This window comes from Seriola lalandi, unplaced genomic scaffold (assembly GCF_002814215.2).
Source record: "Seriola lalandi dorsalis isolate HSWRI2012SDOR001 ecotype SW California unplaced genomic scaffold, Sedor1 jcf7180002054353, whole genome shotgun sequence".
NCBI lineage: Eukaryota > Metazoa > Chordata > Actinopteri > Carangiformes > Carangidae > Seriola > Seriola lalandi.
In genome coordinates, this window is record NW_019524906.1 from 826,416 (window position 1) to 849,868 (window position 23,453).

General features: G+C 42.6%; 1 protein-coding gene and 1 long non-coding RNA gene across 2 annotated transcripts in view; one reads left to right on the forward strand and one right to left on the reverse strand.

Moving 5' to 3' along the window:
* Positions 1 to 18,796, reverse strand: part of colgalt2b (collagen beta(1-O)galactosyltransferase 2b) — a 23,443-nt gene extending 4,647 nt beyond the window's left edge. The window contains exons 1-10 of the mRNA XM_023407973.2: positions 18,561 to 18,796; positions 4,252 to 4,362; positions 4,049 to 4,166; positions 3,361 to 3,495; positions 3,062 to 3,266; positions 2,164 to 2,283; positions 1,684 to 1,757; positions 1,343 to 1,449; positions 710 to 842; positions 1 to 95 (exon numbers count right to left, since the gene is read on the reverse strand). The exon at positions 1 to 95 is cut by the window's left edge and continues 33 nt beyond it. Of these exons, the coding sequence (XP_023263741.1) occupies positions 1 to 95; positions 710 to 842; positions 1,343 to 1,449; positions 1,684 to 1,757; positions 2,164 to 2,283; positions 3,062 to 3,266; positions 3,361 to 3,495; positions 4,049 to 4,166; positions 4,252 to 4,362; positions 18,561 to 18,796 (1,334 nt within the window). The remainder of the gene's footprint in view (positions 96 to 709; positions 843 to 1,342; positions 1,450 to 1,683; positions 1,758 to 2,163; positions 2,284 to 3,061; positions 3,267 to 3,360; positions 3,496 to 4,048; positions 4,167 to 4,251; positions 4,363 to 18,560) is intronic.
* LOC147819030 (uncharacterized) lies at positions 17,952 to 19,796 on the forward strand. Its single transcript, XR_015437359.1, has 2 exons — positions 17,952 to 18,197; positions 18,564 to 19,796. It is a non-coding gene; the product is annotated as an uncharacterized LOC147819030 (long non-coding RNA).
* The last annotated feature ends 3,657 nt before the right edge of the window (positions 19,797 to 23,453 follow it).

Consider the following 23,453-nt stretch of genomic DNA (forward strand, 5'->3'; position numbering starts at 1 on the left):
GCATCCATTATGGCCTGTAGCCGCCGTTTAAACCTGGGCTCAAACCTCACGTCGTCCTCTAAAACAAGAACCTTCTGGAGGCCACGCTCTATCACCTGATAATCAGAAAGCAAACACAAACATTCACTTTAACGTTAGACGTTCACAGAGGTGGCTTATTTTGTCCCTGTCTTTTCCATTATTAATCACTCCATCAGTTTTCTGACACACACACAGGGAGACATGGAAGTGGCTTTGCAAAATTGATTGTGACATCCATGCCAGTCTCTTGGCTAATCTTATCTAATTTCCTATCTCTTATCAAATTATGATCTCATCTTGTCTAATGAGGAATACACTTATGTCCAAAATATAGCTGGATGTAATAAAGGCCATGCAATGCTATTTCACCCTCTTTATTTCTATGTGTGTGGAATAGTAACTACATTTCTCTGCCTTGTATGTTGTATATATCTAATCACTGGCTGATCATAGATATGCAGAACAATATACACAGCTGTATGTACTAGAATCAGGTGGGTTGAATGTGCCAAGCGTCTCCATTGATAGAACATTTCCAGTTTATTTTTGTTTTCTGATTCAGAGTTGGTCCGAGGTCAGAGTCAGCTCCAGAACAACAGTCGTAAAGCTGGAAGGGATTCAGTAACCTGTTCAGTACTCGACCCTTCATCCCCATGTTGTGCAGTACAATAGACATCTCTTCCCTCACCTGTGTCCATATAGAGTGATGGCTGAGGAAGCAACCAATCTCCCCTCTGGTCAGGACTCGACCAGAGTAAGGATCCTTGTAGCCCGGCATCATCTCTATTCCCAGCGCCTGCAACTGGGACGTATTCAGAGCCCTGAGAGAGATTGAGAAGCGGCAGTAATGAGAAGAAGTATTTCATGTATCTACACACTTCTATGTAGCTGCGTTGGTCGTTAGCATGAAACGCTTCACAGAAAAACACAGTAAAGCCAAACCCCAGCGGGTTGCAACGATATATATATATAGTTAGTTATATAGTTATACGTGTTGTCAGAAAAAATAAGGCTGGAAAAAGGATTACGACATTGTCATCAGAGGATTAAAGCAAGCGCCGAGGAGGGAAAGTCAAACATTTCGCTGCAAACACCAAATCTCTGTTCAGACAGGATGTTTGAATATAGATGTCAGAAAAGCTGTGACAGAGGAGACAGAAGACTGAACGTTATCGCAGCTGACACTCAGGGAGCGGAGACAGAGTGCATCGGATGTTTGAGGTTGGAAAATGTCATTTTTATTGAGGAGATTAGTTCTGGGTTAAATCAACCCTCAGCTCACATCATTGAGCGCGTGCAGGATTGTGTGTTTGTGACCTACTTGCCGTCCACTGCGTCTGTCAGTGTCGCATGTAGACCCAGCGAGGACATTGTTTTCAACATCCTGGTTCTCCTGTCCAGCCGGCGCTTCAGGTTGATCAGGAGAATCTGAACAGAAAAAAATGGAGACATATTCATTTAAGATAAAATATGTTCTTATCTGAATTTTTAGTTCTGAGGAGAGGGCAAGGGCAAAGGATGGAGCAGAAGGAGACATAAGAAAAGGAAGCAAACTGGGACAAAAACAGGAAGTGAGAGTTGCTTCTAACAGTAAATAGACAGGGACACAGAAGTTGTTGAGCCCCTGTTGTTCCAGGCAGAGCCGGCACACTCATAACTCACTTCATCAAAGCCAATCTTGTCCTGCAGTGATGGCGAAGAGTACAGGTGCTCAGAGGGCTCGATGTCGTGGTCGACTGTTGAAAGAAAGAGGAAGGAGGCGAAAGGTTAAAACAGCAAAAACAGGATCAGAGAAATACTGAATTTCCCCTGGATTGTGGTGGTTTATTTAATTTTCTTTATATATAATCTGAGCTGAGAGAAGAGCAGTGAAGGAGGCCAAAGGGGGAGAGAAAATGAGAGGGAGGTGGGGGTTGGATAAACAAAGTGAGGGGGGAGGAGATGGAGGGACAGTACAAGCAAAGCAGGTTGACAGGATGCAATCAAGGAGTGTCATGGAGGTCAAGGAGAAGAAGAAACAAACATGAGAGGTAAAGTAATCAAGGAGTGACGGATAGTGGAGTCACAACAGCTGGAAAACGCGCGTGTCTGTGTGTGTGTGTTTGTGTGTGTGTCTGTGTGTGTGTGTGTGTGTTTACTCACTCAAAGCCTCTGTGATGGTGTGTATAAAACTCTCGCTTTCATCTTCCACATTTTGCTGTGCCTTGAGAGGGACAGGCAGGAAACCGTAGTGTTCTCTGTTACACACATACATCTGCACACCTGGGAACACACAACAGAATTAGAGAGAGTCATTAGAACAACACTGTACAAACATCTGCTAGCATTAGCTAATATTAGCTTCTATAAGCTATTGGGCTGTTGCAGAAACCTCCTGAGTGTGTTCAAATGAACAAAATTGCATCTTATTTTCTTATGAATTCAATTTGTTTGCTTGTTTGATCCCTTTTGTCAGAAGTTGGATATTTCACTGTATAACAGCATGTATAATTTAACGCATTGTTGTTAGTGCTGAATCTAATGTGGGATGGAAGGAACTGTGTCTCTTCTCTTTGTATTTGTATATCTGTCTGACAGGATCAGAGAATTTGTGCAAATGCATTTGTGCAAATGTTTTTATGTGTTTACTGTTTACGGAGTTGGAGGACATATGCTGAACACACTTGCTGTCTATGAAGGTTTTATTGTGCCTGTTTGTTCCCAGTGGATGATTACCCGCATCACACACAAAAATGTAACAACACTGATATTGTTGCACACTTCCCAAGAATACACATGCACAGTCAAGATCCACACATGGCTCCATTTATCTCTGCACTCACTCATCTGCCGTAATCTGACACATGTGCATGAATTATATAAAAAGCCCTCAGTGTTATACTGCAGCACACACATGCTTTATAGCAAAACCAGTTTCGCAATCAACTGCCAATAAATTAATGAAAACACTAACGATCCTCACTCCATCAGACTGAAGCTGCCATGAGGCATTTACACCCCTGCCACAATTCTGGTAGTTTGTTGCGAGTTTCAGACTGACCCGCTTGACGTGCTGAGAAAGCAAACACCATGATGTCATCGAATGCCCAGCTGTAATCTGGGTGAGGGGGGTAGAAAGTCAGGTCCCTGCTGGACTCACGACGCAGGTCTAAAAGGAAGGTGCTGTGCACCATGGGAACAGGGAAGCAGCCGAGCCGCTTCCACTCCCTGATCGGCTGGTAGTCTGGGGTTCGCTTATAGTAACCCTGACGGAGAGGAGAGAGATGAAGAACACCAGGTTGAGGTCATAAATCTAGCTGATGCACAGACATATGGATGAAGTTAAAGTTTAAACTGTACCTGTGGGGTGATGCCACACCAGAAGTTTGAGTAGAGAGAGCGAGACTCTAACATGGGAGCCACCAGGGTCATGTTCTCAGCCATCATCAGGTTCAGCACACGAGGGTTCGTCAACAGGTTGTCACTGTCTACAAACTACAGAGGGGAGAGGGTCAAGTCACTCATCGTAATGTAAATTCTAAAATATATCAAATATATCTATTATAAATCCCTGTGTCATCTAACAAATGACCCACTGATTTGCTTTGAAGTGCTAAATGTAATGGGCCGTAGCATCAGGTAAAGCATTGAAGTCAAACTTGAATTCTGGTATCAGCTGTTTCATTCATGCTTCACAATCACTGGCTCCTTCACGACCTGTGCGGCTATCAGCTGACTAGTAGCATCCACCTGTATCCATGCGGATATACAGCAAAGCTGTCACTCTGTAATCTAAAACTTCTTACAGATACTCTGCTGATGCACTCATGCCAACTGCCACAGCTCCATACACCATCCTAGTCTCATTCTTGTCTGCTATATTCTGGGTAATGATGATTAACGTTTATTAATTAAAGTTATTTATTATTTATATTTGTTTGTTATTTTTCAAGAATTTATTAAAGTTATAACCATTTGCTATAAATGGCCAATTCCTCGACACATGATTGCATATTTATACTTAAAGAAAAGCATATCTACGGCTTACCAGTATGTAGTCAGCCCATCGTTCCCTGGCAGCCTTCAGCGCTGCCTGTCTCAGCTTCATCACATGGTTGAATCTAGAGGGAGGCCAGTGCTTTGGACCCCACTCGTCTGTATAAGACCTGATAAAATACACCATCACATTAGAAAACACATATGGGAGCAAACCAGAACAAATCAAGAACAGAACCCAAGTCTGACTCTCACCTCGGCTCCTCCATGGGCCTCCACTCCACGTAGTGGTAGACACTCTGGGCTCTCTTCAGCCATTCTCTCAACATAGCAGTGGTGTTGTCCATATTATGGTCTGTTGCCGCCCTGAAACACCAACACAGACAACACAGGATGTCATTCAAATGAAGCAGACTATTGACCAAGCATCCTGCAACAGAACAGCCACGGTTACTCTCCTTAAAACTAACACGCAGTCTATTGGAAGTGCATCCACTACACATTTAGCATGACACACTTAAACAGCTGTCTTTGGGCGGACACAAGCCTCATTGCTTGTCAGGACTGTTTTCAGGTATGAGAGCCTCTGGGAAAATAGGATGTGAAGCAGATTCAAACATTAATGCAGAAAGCTGCAAACTGTCCTTAGCTTGGGGTAACATGGAAGTGATGATCCATGCCATTCAGACAGCATGTTAAAGAAGAAGATGCTCAGGCTTCTTCCAGATTTGTCTAATTACTGTCTCATGTTACAGCAGGCAGCCTCAGTGCTGCAAAGCTTCCTGACTGCCTAATTAATAATGCTGCTGGAGCATAGACAAAGTCTGAAGAGTCACAGTGCAGACAGACATTACTCTGAGGCACTGTGGGTAAAAAAAATAACCAGACAGGTACACCGAGCTCACTCTAATCCTCCTCTGGAGACGGGCTTTCACTTCTCTAACCACTGTGGCTGCTGGATGCGATCAAATAATCAGGTGAATCTTGTGCACAAAAGCTTCAAATAAGCAGAACTAACTCAGGCTGCAGGTGAATATTGATGCACTATGTGTAAACAACTTGACACCAAAATATTACAAAAGTTAGACTGGCAACACACCAGCTTACACAGACACACAGACTCATACCTGTAAGCAAATGATGTCAGTGTAAAATTTAGCACAGTCGCAGCTGCTTGTTTGTCACTCCTGTGGTTTGCACTCTGCATCGCTGTTTCTTCACAGAGATTTCCACTCTGACTCAGAGAAGACACTGTAGCTACTGTATGTGTAGGTGAAAGTGTGTGTGTGTGTGTGTGTGCACACATATAAATTTATGTAAGAGAAATTAAAAACCGTAAACAAGCTGCAGTTCGCTATCACTTAGACATTTGGGAGCATCAGAAAAATAAATGTCACCTGTCTCCCCCTTGCTCTGCGTTTAAATTGCCATTTAGGGAGGAAAGGTCAACAGAATGTGAGGCAGAACCCTGTACTTGAATGTGCGCATACAAATACACACACATACACACACACACACTCATATACTTAATGAGATGGAGTTTTCCACTGCTCGCTGTAATATTCCTTGCTGTACTCTCTCCAAAATCGCACCCAATTTTAGACTGGCTGGACAGAGATAGAAACACACACACTCATGAACGCACACGCCTGTGCCCCGTGTCTTTGTATTTTCAGCAAGTTCACCCTCAACATAGAAGATAACAGTGTTGACACTCTTCATTTACCCACATTTAGGACAAATGCTAACGCAGAAACACCTGTTCTCTCTCCGAAGACACACACACATACAGGTACACAGATGCTCATAAGATCACATAAACACACGGCTCAAATAACACACATGGAAAAATAACACAGATGCATGCACAGTCTTGTATTACACACAAAGGTTAGTCAGAAAGAAGCAGCGCTCTCTCCTGTTTGGAATTTCAATCATCTTCAGTTAGAAAGATAAACTCTTCATCCAACAAAAGCAGCAGCTGCAGAAGCCTGAAGGAGACAGTGGTCAATAATTTTAATGTGTGTGTGTGTGTGTGTGTGTGTGTGTGTGTGTGTGCATGCGTGTGCGTGTGCGTGCGTGCCTACACTTGACAGATGTGTTACAAAACATATAGACATTCATTTTTGGGCATGTTTGTTTTTCAGCGGTGTGACTGGTGATTTGTGTGCTACACAAGTGGTGGTTTTAAACGTTTGAAAAGTATGTGATTGAGTGTGTGTAAACAAGTGTGTGCAAGCATGTGCACGTGTGTATTAGTGCATAACTGCCCTTGAGAGCAATAAAGGAAGAGGCCACCCTTAATGACTAGCTGTTGTGTTTTTTTTTATTTTTATCGTAGGTTGGAAACACACTGAAACACCTGACTCGCTAGTAATGAGTAGATCTGCACACACACACTTACATGCTTCTTCAACCACTAAACTGCACAACGCTCAGGGATATAAATGTGTTCCTACACGCCATCTCCCAATGACAGACTCAGCTCCAGGCAGGGATTTAAAATGATGGGACTTCTGGGAAGTATAGAACAATGCATGGTACAGATTGTGGGAACATACAGTTCATAGAGGAGTATACGAGACAGGAAGAGCGAGTGTGGGGCAGAGGAAAAAGAGGGGATTAAAGAGAGTGAAAGAAAAGTGGATTTTTTGTTTACTTCACTTTATTTTACTGCTAAACATAAACTGAAAATGTGCATAATTGTTCCAAAGCGTTCTCATCGATTAAGAATGAACATTTTTTTAAACAGCTCATTAAAACCCATCCAAACCATCAAATCAGGCTGACTTTGTTTTTACGCACGATGCATTAAAATGGTAAATGACTCACGGCTCACAAAATCATAAGAAATATAAATCTGACTGGAAGTCTTTTACGTATTTTTACGGGCTCTTCTTGGCAGGAAATATGCTTCCTGTGTCCAGGTATTCAGTCGGTAAAGGTCGAAGGTTGTCAACAAAAGAAGAGAGCACTGGTGTCTGCATGTCTTAGGAATAGTAGAAAAAGAATGTTGGAACAATTAGTCCAATAAATCTGCGGATTTTACCAATAAAGGGGAAGCATTAGTTTTGTAGCTCTAGCTAGTGTCATGAAGCTGTTGTGGTCAAAACCCAAATGATTGTATATATATATATATCACAGCTTCTGCAGGGTGATAAAAGTACAAAATGCATCTACTGAGGATGATACATACCTACTTTAGTGCTGAGGTTGCTTACTGGCTCTTGTTTTTCACAATCCTTCAAATCTGCCCCTCCCACTGCCCAGCCTCTCTGAGCGCTCAGGACTCTGAGTGCACTGTGATTTTCCATTACCAACACTACATCTCTGCACGCCTTATGATTTCTGGAAATGTGAAACTTGGTGATGTACACAACAGGGAAACAAACGAAGGGCTTTCCTTATGGGACTCCTTCATGCTTGATCAGGCAAAGTACGACAAGAAAACAGCCTGGAGTAAAGTCATCGTCGCCTACACCGTTTACGAACGCTGTTTAGTGCTCTCCTTCATTTCTATGGGACATCGTCTCCTCTGTCACATTTCATTTTAGACACGTACGTCCTCCTCCGGGAGGCAACTATGTGCTCCTTCTCCTCAATTTCCTCTACCTTCAGGCAAGATCAGCCACTGCAGCTGAACTGTAATGCACTGTGACCCTAGTGCCAAGTCAAAGAGCTTTCGCAGTTCCTGTCAAATGCCTCAGCTGTGCCTAGCTGATGTCTCTCAAACTACAGGATTATGAAGATTTTGTCTATCTGGAAAAGGGGATGCACACACACAGCATGTGATACATACAAAGATACAACAATCTAGGCTCTTGGGCTTCTATCCCCCTCCTTATCCCTTAGTACCTCTGTATCTCTTTCTTTCTTGCCTCCTGCTGTGTCTCCTCATTCCTATTTTGAAGTTTACAGTAAGCAGCAGCCTCGTTATTCTGCCGCCTGCAGCTCTAGGGTTAGGCTTCATCTCCCCCTTTCTGTCTTTATGATCAGCATCTGGACAACACATGCTTCCTGAGGCCTCACCTACACATCGCACCACTCCCTCTCTCTATCGCTTCATAGACATCCATTATTCTTCCTCTGTTATATCATCTCAGCATTAGAAAAGCTGTCCTTTCACCCACTTATAGTACAGGCATTAATACTCTTAATGCATGTGCATTGGTCTCATCCACATCTCCATCACTTCACTTGATTATCATCCCACTTCACCACTCTCTCTGCCCCCCTTCCTCCTTCCCTCCCTCCTAGCTGGTAGGGTTATCCACTCCAGAAAAGTGTGTAAGATAATAGTGAGTGTGTCATGAAGGCTGACATCTGGCCTTAAACACAGTGGCTTGTGTCTTAGACTGGCCCTTGTAGGTAAACACAGGTCTGAAAGGCCCCAGCTGGCCAGTGTCAGCTGACTGTTGATTCAATAAACTATCTAATATCACTAAAAATAATGGCTGGGTGCTGCATGTAATTACGAAGCAAGAATGCCTCTTTCAAACCTGAGCATAGATGCCTTTAAAACATAATAACTATGCTGTGTGTGTGTCTGTGTGTTGACTTTGTAGCATCGTCTGTAGGCTGACGTGGCTACAGGCCTCTTGTTGGCCCAGCCGGGCAAAGGAGAAAGAGGAGGGGGTAGATGGGTAGAAGGATGGAGGGGGAAAAGGGAACAAGAGGAGTAGAAGGGAGGGAGGGTGAGAGGAGGAGCTGGTGAGACGGGACCTCCTGACTGAAATTCCTCATGACTCTCAGGGTCAACAAAAGTGGCCAGTGCCGGCGGGCTTGCACTGAAGTGTAATAGGCAAAGATATTCATCTTGGTTAAATTTTAAAGAAAGCCAGTGTTGACAGAGAAGCCTGTCCTCACAAGCTGTATGGTCATTCACCACCTCCACCTCTACACCATGACTTTTTGTTGAACATTTGCAATGTAGGTCATTTAATTTTGTACTTGTCCAGTATAGATATGCATTCATTTGTCAGGATCCTGGGATGAAACAAGAGATGCTGAAATGGTATCTGTGTAGATCAGTGACAGTCACCCCCTTACCTTTGGATGTATTATGAAAAATAGATACAGGATTACAAAATAGTAGCCAAGAAAAAAGCTGTTCAAACAGCACATACACAAGTAAAGACTTCCCATAGACTTTATATTTTTACAAAGTCACACCAAAAATATCTTTCTTAGGCTTAGACATGCCTTAGACATGTCTGAAGGTATCTTACTGTATGCTGATGATCTACTTTTTTATGCCTCCACTTTTAGAGGACCATTTTTCTTAAACTCTCACATACACATACAAGTCTTCATAAGAGCAAGCTGCTCCCTACTTTCATTGGTTTTATCGGGACATATGATGGAAATACCAATTCAATTTCTAAAACCCTAAATGTTTGTTCTAAAACACTTTGAAGCTATTGTTCTTTTGATCTTCATGTCTATTAGTTGGTACTGAACTGAATTAATAATTTTCTTTAGTTTTCTTATGGACATGAACAGCTATTTACATATTGTAAACATTCAAAGTAGGTTCAGATGCAAAATCTCAACCATCATTATGTGAAACACAGACTGGTTGTGAAAGATGACGAGAAAAGAGAAAATGTAACATAGAGAAAGAAAGCGAGCGAAAACTTAGAGAATCAGATGGAAGAAGTGATGGAGGAACAGAGGGATGTTGGGAAAGAGGTATGAAATTAGCAACAGGGAGGGAGGGAGAGGGAGCACAGTGGTCAGTCAGTGAAATTGATGACACAAATACACACAGATGGACAGACAGATGGATGGTGCTATAATTACATTCCTCTATGAGAACATGAGCACAAGTCTTTCTAATGAATACTCCACTGTGCATGAAAACATAACTCTAAACATATTACCTGACTGATGAACAGCTAACCTGTTTCTTGCCCTCTCTCTCTCTTGTTATGTCTGCCCGTACTTTACCTAATCTCATTCCATATCCAGGCCTCCCCCCTCTCCAGATGAGAGAGTGCTCATACCAAGATGCCATTACGTCTCAGTGTTTGCCAGCTCTATCAGTGCTGTGCTGCCAAGCTCTGACAATACTGCTGGAAGTGTGCTGGAACACATGGGGCATCTAAGCAAGAATTCACAGTGCGGGGCCAAGTCCAGGAACAACCATTTACACTCCGGGAGAAAGAGAGAGAGAGCGAGAGAGAGAGCGAGAGAGAGAGCGAGAGAGAGAGAGCTCGACAAAGGCTCAGGGATTGGAAAAATCAATTTTTCTTGTTTACTGCAGTTGATTGAACAGATATGTCAGGTCTACAGAGAAAGTTTTCCCATGAATACCTTATTGCTGCAAGGCAAAGAAGATAGGGCTGGACTGTTGGCAGGTACAATGTCGTCAGCTGTATCCGTTCAGCCTTACAGAGACTCTGTTGGTTGAGCGCAGGTCTGGCAAAGATTAAGCTCTGAAGTCACTCTGTTTGGAGAATGGACTTTGGGCCACAGTAATTTCTACTACCTCATCATTAGGTGTGAAATTTCTTTATTTTCAAAGATACCTTGCGGCTATTTGAACAGTACACGAGTCTATACATTTACAGTTGGCTGAAAACCCGTTTCAAGGCAACATGTCACTAACCATAGGCCATGTGCCTCGCATCTTCTTCACACCAGAACAATAAAACACACTCTGTTGTACTGTGTGAAATTCCCACTGCTGTAAATACTCACTACCCCACCAACTGTGTATTAATCCACTTCTGAAAATAGTCCCAAACCAATCCATTATTTAGTCCTGTTTGAGTAATATTTCCAAAAAATATAGTGCCCAAGCAGCTTTTATAAAATGGTTCAGCCTTTTTTGATCTGTTTCGAAGATTCTTTACTAATTTCTTCACAAAGAACAAATGGACTTCTGGGATAGTGTCACGTTGTTGGTTTTGTTGACAATAAGAAAAATATAGAAGTATATTAGAATATAATTATTTACTACATTAAAAAAACCTAAAGTTTGGGCACTCACATTTTCAGTGCTACAGACTGGTGACAATTCATTGTCAAGAGCGAAGCAACGTGTCCTAAATGTCAAGAACATTTGATATAGAGGGGACTTACTCCAGATGTTTTCATATCACATGGGAAAGGCAATGCCTGACCTTCTCCCAGCACAGCGACATGGTGCTGCCAGATGTTCTCTGACAGTTTTATTTGAAGCCATCTGAAACTTAAACAGTTGTGTCTGTAAATGCGTTGGTGACGACATGGGTAGCTAAATTCCTACAAAGTGTCTGCAACATCAGTTGCAGATTATTTCCCTTTTCAAAACAAACTGTATTCTCCAGAATTAAGATACAATCATCTCCATATGCTCCAGTGGGTTTTTGTCATTACAAGCTGCTTATCTGGGAGAAATCATCCTGCATTTCTAGAGTTTACGTCAAATACCTGAGCAGATGTTGAAAGACCATTCCAGTTTCCGATTATGTCTCCTCAGGTGATACTGATTGGGTGGTCAGAGAAGCCCGTGGTCTGTTACTCTACACGTGGAAGTTCTGACTCGCTGTGGGCCTTACAGGGTAATTGAGAAAATGAATGGAAATCAGGGCCTGAGCCAGAGGAGCGTAGCAGAAACACACACACATACACACACACACACACACACATATTATTTGCGCAATAGCATTTAAACCCACATATCCATCTAGCACACACAGGCATGTGCGAGAGGAGACACTACTTGCACATTTATACCCACACTTGCACCAGAACATTGCATATAATCAAACCCACACATTTTAGTACACAGTGCCAACACTTTGATCTAATACATATTGACACACACTAAAAGCATATGCTGTTAATCATTCACAAATGCCCATGTAGCCTGAACCAGATAACACAGAGCCTGTCCCATCCTGGTAATTTATTCCGTACATTTGGATAAACTGCTCTTCTAAAATGGCCAAACTCCCAGCATGACAAAACCAAGAATTATTTATACATCACTGGAGTGCTCCTACGGAGGAATGAGCCCTGAGGTAACACACCTGGCATATAGCAACTGTCCAACAGCCTGTTTGATTTTTCCCATTTTCTTCTACTTTAAAATCCTTTGGATCTGATGAAAGAAAATAAGTAATATTGGATCTTCACAAAACCTGATCGAACCATCGATGACATGGACAAACTCTCTGCAGTTAGGGTTACATGCTACAGGTCATGTTGAATAATACATCCATGAGTTTGAAGATTGATTGCAAATCACAGTTTTGTGGGCTTTTCTGCTGTCTTACTGGGAGTTTGATTGATGGAGGGTTGATACCAGTTTGATCCGTCAGTGTTCATTGGACTGACCGCTGCGTGTAAGCTTGGCACACAGGCAGGAGATGTGGAGAGGCAGTTAGCCCCTACCAAAAGAGGTGAAATGTGCCTCCCAGTAACTCCAGTTACCTCATTTATAAGCTGTGTTGTTTTACCTGGTTTGCCACTAGTTAGGCACTATGCTAGCCAATAGTAATTTGACATCAAGGAATCAGCTAGTTTTGTACAGAGTTGGTTGTGTAAACCCTGCTGCTTCACAGGGAGGTGACTGTGCATTTAGCGAGCTAGCTGTAGATGGTCAACAGTAGGCTGGTTTCTCGTTAAACTATAATGATTTATTTACTGTTTCTACGTGTGTGAAATACGGAAGATGTGATGTGTGTGGAGGTTTTGGGGTTACTTTGGGAGTACTGAGAGTAAAGTAGCTAAGTAGTTTTGCTGTTGAAGAATAAATTACTTTTTCTATGAGTAATGTGTACTTAGTAATTGATAACATTTTTCAAGTAACTTGTCCCAGACTGATCACAAGTTAAGTCAGGTTTTTTGCCAGAGAACCCTGCACATCTTTGCCAGGACCCACGCTGTGCCACTGCAGTGGTGTTCAATGAAGTGATTTTTTGTTTTTCTTCTATTCAGTGCTACTATTGTCAGTCTGAACATGGACTTGGGGTCAGTTTTGCCCCAAGATCGCAACAGAGAAGAACTTGAGTTAAACCGAGGGGCACTCGGGCCAAGTGTCCCATCAGAGCACATATATATCCTCATGGAAAAAGATTTTTTAAGAGGAAAATTTGGCACACCACTGCAAAGCAGAACACGACAGTCAGCATAAATCATACAGTCAAAAAGACTTTTACTCATAGCATTCAAGTCAAATTTGTTATGGATCATTTATTGCTGTGAAACTCTGTGCACTTGTCAAAATAATTTAAATAACTTTGTTTATGTCATGGTATATGACATGGGGCAAATCATTTCTATCAAATGCTTGAGTGGAGCTGGATATAGCCTGGAGTATTTAATAATCTCTCTCCTCTTTACATGATGTAGATACAGACACAATTGCATAAAACTTCTCTCAACATCTTACAGGAATCACATATGGCACATTTGTCGCAGAAGTATTCAGCATGTTTGTGAGCAACTATGGAAAATGTTTAGCTTATAGAGTCATATCATGCCTGAGGTCTCAGGGTATAATAAGATTTAATAGTGGAAAATAATATCCCATTGCTTTGTAGCTGGATATTATTTTGTCAGCAAAATGCAATGAGAAAAATCAGACCGCAAACCAATACCTCATTGTCTCTGAGGATGAAGTACAGTGACAGGTCATACATATGGGATAAGTGGATATATGATAAATGAGTAAACAAACAACATGACATTACGAAAGTGAGAAAGCGAGCCCTCTGGGGGAGGGCCTATGATGTCAGCACTCTGAAATCCTCTTCAGGGTTCAGTCTGTCCCTGACAAGTCTACAAATCATCTTGACCCCCAGCCCAGCACATGGGAAAGCACTTCACCACATTAGCACAGCTGGCAGGCAATATAGCAGCAGGCAGTCAGCAGCGTGAGGAGCAAAATAATAGCAGGCTGGCTTAAACTTTGGAGAGGTTTGTCTGCATTGTGCCTCAGATGTCAAGACAAACACACAGTTCACTGCTGCTGAAATCTTCTTTGATTTCCTTTTGTAGCAGCTTATCAGTAACATTAATAAGCAGACTCCCGAGGGCACGCTGCAAAACTCAACAGTTAACTATTGAAATCTGAACTTAACCTTTCAGTCACGAGGACTCCACCTGGCCTGGATTCAAAAGGCTGGTTAACTCTGTAACTTTGATTCCTGTCTCTTTCCCCTCCACTGTTGTATAAATGTATAAACTTTTATATTCAAAGAATCAGTGTAGTTAAAGAAATAGTTTGACATTTTGTGAAATATGCTTATTCATTCACATTCTGTCAGAGAGTTACACCCCTCTCACAGCTTAGCACAAAGACTGGAGTCTCCACTGGTTGCCTGGAAACCTCTTGGTGACGACAAGCCTCCAGGTGCAGCACATAGCCGCCTGTATAACCAACAACTAGTCACTTTTGTGTGGCTTAAACAAACCAGCTAACATGTTAATCAGAGGTGCTGGTTGGCAGATTCTTTTAGACTGAGCCAGGTTCGCTGTTTCCCAATGTTTCCAGTCTTCATGATAAGATAAACTAACCTGTTGCTGACTCTAGTTTCATACAGCCTGGACAGACGACCACATTCAACTTCATGTTCTCACCAACTGGCAACTTATGCTCTCCAGTTCTTCATGTCTTTGCAGAGAAAGAGGAACACCTACAAAAACTCAGAAACAGCAGACACAGAAACAACAAATCAAGACCCCAGCTGACCAGGACAGGTCCAAACCCAGACCCCTCCTGCTCCTCTTTGCTTTATTTTCCTGATGCAATACTAGTGGGACCAACTGCAAAGCTCAGTCACGATAGGTAAAAATAACTATTTCATCAGATTCTTTAAACAACAATATGAAGTGTGTTGTTGTGTCCACAGTTGTCCTGTTGGGACAGATGGATGGGGATGGAGAAATAGCAACAGGACAAAGGGAAAGAGGAAAGCAGACCTGGTCAAGCTACTGTGGGAATGCGGATTAACCAAACTGCTAAATGCCTTCCGGGTAATTTTCCCAGCATTGTTGACCACCTTCTCTTTGCCTGACCCCCCCCCCCCCCCCCCCTTCCCTCTTCCTCTAATTCCCTGCATTCTTTCATTTCTTAACAGCAGTGTGAGAGTCTTTATCACTGCTCTGACACTTCTCTGTCAGACCTGTGCCCACTCGCAGAGGGAAAACTTCTAAAGGCTGATTTTTACTGACCATCCTAACTGTCAGCGTGAGTCATTGCTGAAGAAAACAGGGTGGAGGACACATGACCTGGTTGATCAGTTCAGATCATCCTGTGAACAGGCTCAAACTGGAAACTTTGGTCCTCCCAACATCTTCAGGCCTGCCAAAGCCTGCCTAGATTTTTGGAAACACGGATGATTTTGTCATCTGGTTGAGTTGTTAAGCAGTTTAAGACTCTTCAAGACTGCTGTCATTGTGTCCCTGCTGTTTCAACAACACTGTAATTTTCACGCTAAATAAATGGTAATACTAGACTATCCGGATCATCAGATGGATATGCAATTACAAAGAAGTCTACAAAACTCAATTTTATGATGGTACCATAATCCAAATTCAAGCTTCTCTACCATGAAGCAAGAAACAATAGGATGCTTTGTAATTTGTAAACACCTGCTTGATGAATTGTTCTTGACAAGTGAGCAAAGTGCCTTTAAGGACCAATCAGGTGGCAGATGATCTCTCAGATTTTTGGCTCACCGTGTATTTTGCACTGCGTTCGCTCAAAGGCCAGATCTAAATTTTTCTAACTTCAGAATATCCGTAATTATAATCTTTCTTTATGTTTTGACTGATCATGTTACACTCAGCCTCTTTCTGTTTCTCTTTAGCTGCCCGTCTCATATACACTGATGCCGTACAAACACATTAACATAGCCCCCAAAAAAAATCTAAAAACCTCAACATGTTCCCTGGTCCTGCGGGAGGATAATTTAGGGGTGAAAGGGAAGCACAATAAAGAGAAGAGCACCCTTATTATTATATTTAACCATCTACATCCTTCTTCTCCACTCCTCCCTGCTCTGTCTCCATTGGACTGCATGTTTGAAACAAGTAGAGGGGGAGATGATGAATAGGAAAAATAATCTTCTGTTGTGCTCGAGCCTGAAACTCCAGAGAGAAGTTAATGTGAGGAACATTGTGTCCCCACACAAAAACTGGAGCTCCACAGCCAGACACTGTAGGTATTATCTATGTACTGCAAGCATGATAGTTTCCCGCATACTTTACATTAATCAGGTCATGATCTATGGAGATAAGGCATGGGTAGTAGTAAAGTGGAGCATCTCGGCTTCTTTAGATGTGCATCATCACGTAATCGCAAAGTTGTCTTTGGCTTGGAGCTCAGCTGGAGACCCTCGCCTCACGTCATTCCCCTCTCTGTTTCTCCAAGCTTCTTACCACTCTCCACTGGCACATAAAGACAAAAATGCCATAAAATAATCTTTCAGTAGCAGTAATGTTGAAGTTATTTAGAGGTACGAAGTCAAACGTAACTGGATTTGCTGTTTTATTTATGAGAATGTTTCAGGCTTCCTCAGTCCCGCTTCACTAGATATCTTACATGACCTGAGGATCTTCTGACACAATGTTTAGATTTTAAACTGCATTTATCTTATTATACGAGTAATTAGTGCTCTGTAATGTTATGTAAAAAAAAAATGCTTTAGCATGGCTATATGCTTTCAGTGAGAGCTTAATTACAACTTGGCATTTATTGGGTGGTTTGGCTCACACGTTGAGACACAGTAATGACGACAAACAGAAACAAAGAGGCACAGAGCTGCTTGAGTTATAGTGAGTAAAACATGTCATTTTCTTAAACAATTTGACCACAATAAGCCAATAAAGTCATCATCACTCTAACAACATTGAAGATGTTTTAAATATATCCACTGTTTTGTAGTTGGCACTTTTTTCTTCTGCAAATTATAAAGGCCACAGACACAAAGCAGCAACACATACTAAAGCAGGACTATTCACCAGTCTTTATTTTCCTCTGATCATTAAATGGCCTCTTGGAGCCAATCCCAGCTGACCGTGGGCGAGGACAGGGTACATCCTGGACAGGTCACCAGTCTATCAGAGGATTGATATAAAAAAAATCCTACAGATTATAGCTGCTGAAATAAAAATGAATTGCATCTAAATCGGTCCTGTGTTAGAGGCTGATGAGATGGATGCAGGAACTAATGTGTGCGTTTATGTGCGTAATTCTCTCACATTTCTTTGTTAGTGACATTTGCCTGTTACCAAAAAAATATAATTGTGTGACACACGGGACTGATCTGCCTCAAACATACACTTTGACTTTTAGTCTGGCTGCACTGACTGCAGGGCAGAGAGAGAGAGAGAGAGAGAGAGAGAGAGACTCATAACTGATGGGGCCCTTCCTCTGTTAGTTAAACCACTCACAAAGCCATGTCAGCTCAGCCACATTGGCACTTTGCCCCCCTCCCTTCCCCTCTCTCTCTCTGTATTGAGTTTCTCCACTGTGCGTGCATGTGTGTGTTTTTGGTGAGGGTATCTGAATTGGAAGCAGACTAGAGTCCCTCCACAAACAAAATCAAGACTTTTCAGCAAAGGGAAGGGTGGGAAACAAAACAAAAAAAATGAATGCCATGGGAGGTGGACACAGTGGAGAAAAGAAAAGAAAAAACACTCACCACCATGTGTTGTATGTGACTGTTATGTCCTCCACACGTCTAATCTGCACTTTGATAATCAACCTGAGATTCTGTGTACATTTCTAGCTGACCCATCATCCTGCATAACCCGCATGCACACCAAACAGGGGCGCACGCACACACACACACACACACACACACACACACACACACACACACATACAAACACACACAAATTTTACACATGACTTCCCAGAACTAACACACACCCCCTAGTCCTGCTGTCAGACCAACTCAGTGTCTCCTTTCATCCCATCACCTGCAGGGATCCTTGTTTAATAGGCTAACTTTATATCATCTCACTCTGCTCCTATGAGACCAAACACACCTACAGGACCCTACCTGGGGTGAGCCCCCCACCCCCCACCCCACCCTCTCTCATACCTGCCTGCCCTGCTGTTTTAAAGCCCCGTTTCCGCAGGTTTGTGCTGAATCAGATGGAGGGAACAGTGATTATTGGTTAAGCCGAACCCCAACATGCACAGCAGCTCTTTCATCTTTTCACGCAGTATGCAATTTGGATGCCGGCAGACACGCGAGGTAAGTGCATCGTAAAACGCAGCAACAGGTCTCCGAGCCTGACACTGGCAATCTGTTCTTATAATTAACGCGGACACACGCTGCTTTTCATTACAGCACGCTCCACTGCAGACCACCGTCCACACCATGTACTGTATGTGCTCTGAGGGACGTGCACCTTTTCTAGAAACGATGGAAAACTATGGATAAGCTATAGCCTAAGTCTAAAAAGTTTCAGGTCGAAATATGATTTTAAAAAGTTCTTATACTCGCAGAAGTCTTAAAACTCTCTATTTTTTTGTGTTAGAGTCGTGTCAGCGACAAACAGTAAACTCTGTCCCTCAAACTGCCACCGCTGCATCCCTGTCTGTGTGTGTCTCTCACCAGATTGCTATGCGCTCCTTCGGATACTCCAGCCTCTCGATGCAGCCCAGGTAGTATGGCAGGCTGTGCGCCGCGTTGCGAGCCACAATGGCGATCATAACCTTTGGCTTCAGGAGGGAGGACTCGGGTTTGACCTGCTCCTGCACCAGCGTCGCCAGCTCCGATGCGCCGCCGGGCACCAGAGCGGCCAGCAGCGCCCACAGCACACCGACTCCCACGGCCCCGACCGCCCGCATCTTCGTTGCCACGATTCCGCCGCGATTCTCCCGAGCTGGACCCGGAGTACAGAGACTGACTGGGCGAGAGAGAGAGTGAGGGAGAAAGAGAGAGAGAGAGAGAGAGAGGGAGTGCGGGAGTGAGGGAGTGACTGAGTGAGTGACTGAGCCGCGGCGGGAGAGGAGGGGGAGAGAGGAAGGAAGGTAGAGGAGGGTGGCAGTTGGGTGGAGGGCTTCCTACCTCTTTTACCCCTCCTACACCCCCGCTGGTGGTAGTGTGGAGCCTGTGCAGCATTATCTCCCTCCACCTTCTCCTTCTAATAATAATAGTTATTATTATCAGAGCATATAAACGCACCTTAACAACCAACGAATCCATTCTGTTCACTTATCACAAATGAATCACGTCTTTCAGTTTATTAGTCGGCTAAGATGTGAGAAGCTAGACACACCATGTTCCAAACCATATGTGACTGTCTGCAGTCTGTTGGATGGTCCTCTGGTTCTCCTCCTTCACTCTCCTTCTTCCCGCATGTCTTCTGAATTTTTCTCTCCTTTTTCCACGCCTTCGCCCTTGACAGCCTTTTGGATGCTGCAGAACTGGAGACCATGAAGTCACCAGCTGTGACATCAGCCTGCCAGACTGCTGCACTGCTTCTTCTTTTTTTTTATTTCTTTTCCTCTAGTGTTACTCTCCTTATTAAACATAGACTGACAATTTGTTACAGGAGCAAAAGTATATCTGAATTACAGAAAGGGGTAAAACTTTATCGCCACACATATGCAGGATATAAAGAAACTGTTTATAGCACATTACAATGTAGGCCTAGTTATAAGCTGCCATAAGGGCATTATGAGTGTTTTTTAATGTAGCCTACATCATTTTCAATATAATCAGCCTACAATTAGAATATATTAATCTCATCGGTTAAAGCTGTTGACAACTACATCAGCAAACACTTGATGTATGTAAAATGTCCTTATATCCGCCTTCAGTTACATAAACCATTTGTTAAATGTTTATGCCTCAGTCAGATGGGTCAGAATATAGTATTACCCAGAAAAGGAATCAATATTACAGCCTATGGCACATCACATTTTATAATACTAAAGAGAAGGCTGTGATCTATCAAATGTTAAAACACAAAAAGAAAATTTGGTTTGAGTTTATATTTTTCAGAAAAATGGGTTGAGAAAAATTCTTCTTAAGTTAAACCATTTAAAAGTCCACAGGGTAAAAAGTCCTTTTCACATCTCTGAAAACAAGGTCATTAAAAGTTGAGGTTTTGGAGATATGCATTCCTTAGTCGCAGGGATGTTTGATTTCTTTGATTCAACTTGAAAACATATTTGTTTTGTGAAAGTATACTTGTTTGATAGATACAGTAAATTAACTTTATCACATTATCACTGATGATGTTGTTGATGTCACTGACAAAAAAAAGAATACGACCTTACTTTACTTTCTAAAATATGGGGAAAAACTGTAAATAGTTACTCTACCGAAACAAACAGGGCAGCTCAAAAGAACAAAGTTAGAGCATGTAAATTAAATAACAGAGTCTGTTTCCTCTGTGCAGAGGGAAAATAAAAGGGAAAAGTTTGAGTTTCAAGAGGACTACAAACTGTCAGAGGCATAAAACACCGAACAGTCATGGCACCAAAACAAAACATCTAACTAGTGCATAACAGAAAAAAATGTGCCAAACCAATATGACACAAAAAACACAAACGTTTAACCAGTTGGTGAAAAAACACAAACAATTCAGCAGCTTTTCATTCAGTCTTTCCACAGAAAATCAGAAACTCACTGTAGAAACGCTGTGTTACTAAGTCTATAGGTTGCAGTCCACAAATATACACCTCCAGTTCCAACCGTTGGCATCCATGCTCTACATGCTATTATAATATTATACTTTACGCTCATATATGATTACAGTAACCCTCCAGTAACCTTTTTTAATTATAGTTCGCAGACGGACACAGACAGACGGGCAAAGCCAGCTTACTTGTGTCCCTGTCTCGACTCAGCTCTGTTTATTTAAGGATTTCTGCCACCTGGTAATGTTTTCCCTCTTTGTTGAGGTAATTAGAGTATTCTGCCGTGTTCTCTCCTGATGGATGCTCTTAGTCACAGCGGATGGGAGACAGACAGAGTGAAAAGAGAGAGCGATGTTTTCAGTCTGTCTGAGTAATCCCTTAGCTCCCTCTAGTGATGGGTGTAAAAAAAAAAAAAAAAACATGAAGGAAGTCACCACAAAATCATAGCCTTCCCATACACACACAAACCTGCTCAAACTCATCCCCACATATAATGCTGAAAGTTCACTTAAACATTTGCTTGGGGAAAGGTTTGCTGACCTGCAGTCTGGCTTTTAGTCCTGCAGAGGTCAGAGATCAGGATCATCAGCTGACTGGAGAAGTCCGCCCCTGTCACGACTTGTGCTCAGATGCACATAAACCGTCATTTCTAGGCCCAATGGTCAGACTCCACTGTGAAGGTTTTATAGCTCGCAGACTGAAATTTAAGTAAAATGCATATAAATAAATCAACAAAAAAAACAAAAAAAAAACATTAACTCTTGTGTTTGTCTCACCACTTTGTTCAGATCTCAAAAAACAGCCTCACCCTTCTGGCTCAGCGTCAGGCTTCAGCACCCGCTCAGTCTGCCGCACATTTCCATTATTCAAATGGCTCGTGTGCTCCCTCTTCCAACATAGCAAAACATCTGCTTTGTAATTTTGGTTGCGTAGTTGACACGCTGCCATTTGTCTCTCTGTAACTGAACTATGGATGACAGATAGAGCAGAACTGTATCTTTTTTTTTTTTTTTAGTTATGTTTGGGATCAATGTTTGTTTTAAGAGCTGCCAACCTTCTGGTGTGTTAAACTGGTTGCACTTACAGTGTAGCTTAAATAGCTACGCCTTCTCTACTCTAGCTTTAAGTAGCAGGGTTAATCCTTCATAAGCAGGGTCAATAAATAGAAAAGTATGTCATACAGAAAAATCCAGGATAAATTTGCACTATATGCTATATTCCTTTTAATGGGAGGCTTAAAAAAATGTAGATAAAGAAAGGATTGTGGCACTTCCTTACACGGTTCAATTTAAACTCAATACTCCTTTTTCCTACCTTACTAGCCTATAATACAAAATGAAAACTGCATGAACAAAAACACACTGCTATGAGCCTCAAACATGAGATATTATATCTACAGCCCATAAAAGTGCAGTTTTATACAGCAGTCTGATGAGGCTTTCTCTGTACAGCTCAGTGAAAGCGAGAGATTTCAGGAAAGGTAAGGCCTGCACTCTCGTAATTCCAAGAGCTGATTTATGTGTGTGCTTGTGTGTGTGTGTGTGTGTGTGTGTGTGTGTCTGTGTGTGTGTGCGTGCATGTGCCCCGTCTGGCTGTCTGGGTGATGTACAACTCTAATAGATAGTGTTTGATCATGCAGAGAGGGAGCTCTGTGAGGGGCGTACACTCGCATGTGTGTTAGCATCACGGGGAAAGCTTGTACCAGCAGATGGTGCTCTTGTTTTATCCTTGAAGATCTCACTCCCTCTCTTTCCCACACTCACATTCACACAAAGTCTTGTCCTCAGGTTCCAGACAGTGTGAGGAGAAAACCACCCATCCTGGTCAGATGATTGAGATTGCTGAAATGGTCTCACACGTGTCACTAAACAACTCCTGCTTCTGCTGAACAAGTCTCCTCGGTACCACCGGGCTCAAGTCACCACTCTTGCTCCAGGCAGCGACTTGCTTGCTCAGCTAATGCGAATTTGGCAGACTGCAGTAAAATACAATACGAGTGCCAAACCATAAAGCAATCAGGCTCTCTGGCTATCCATTTCAATCCTTCCTATACTCTGCTGGTGACCTCAGTGATGCAAGGAATTCACAAAACAATCTCCAAAGCAGCTGAACCGTCAGACTGCGCTGTTGACATGAAGTAGATGCGTCCAGACGGTTGCATAATTGTTCATGGATAAAATATGGTGTGTTTTCACTGAACAATTAGCTTCCTGGGATTTAAGTAGGTCACTTCTTGTGGGTGTGCTGCATGAATGCAAATGCATCTAATTCTACCTTCCTCAAGCCTTGGCCTCCCCCTCGTGTGAGCTGCCTCTTTGCCAAGGTAATCCAAAGTATGGATCTGGAAAAAGAGGCTTTACATACAAATGGATGGGAAGGAGAGAGAGCAGAGAGAAGGAGCTGGGCAGACTTAAAAGACACGGGAACATAGCTAATGTAAATTGTAGATGGATGGAAAACATATATTTTCCACACTGACAGAGGGCAAGATGGTTCAGAGGCTGGTGCTGCCACATTTCTAAATGAGTGATTACTCCAAAGTGGGTAATAGGCAGCCAGGAACTGCTGGAGAGAGTTAAGACATGGAGCAAAGGCCTGCTGGGCATCCAGGCAGGGATCCATCCCTTTGCCTCTCATACTCTGACTCATACTCTCTACGTGGGCAATCCATGTACACACACATAACCTCACACACACACACACACACACACCGTGCTCCCGCACTTGTAAAGTCATGTGAGGAGTTTCCATCTTACTGCACATTCACACACAAGCACATTTTTATGCACAAAACAAAACAAAACAAAACATGTGATGTAGTTCTTCTGTCTTCATGCCTCTCTCTCTCTCTCTCTCT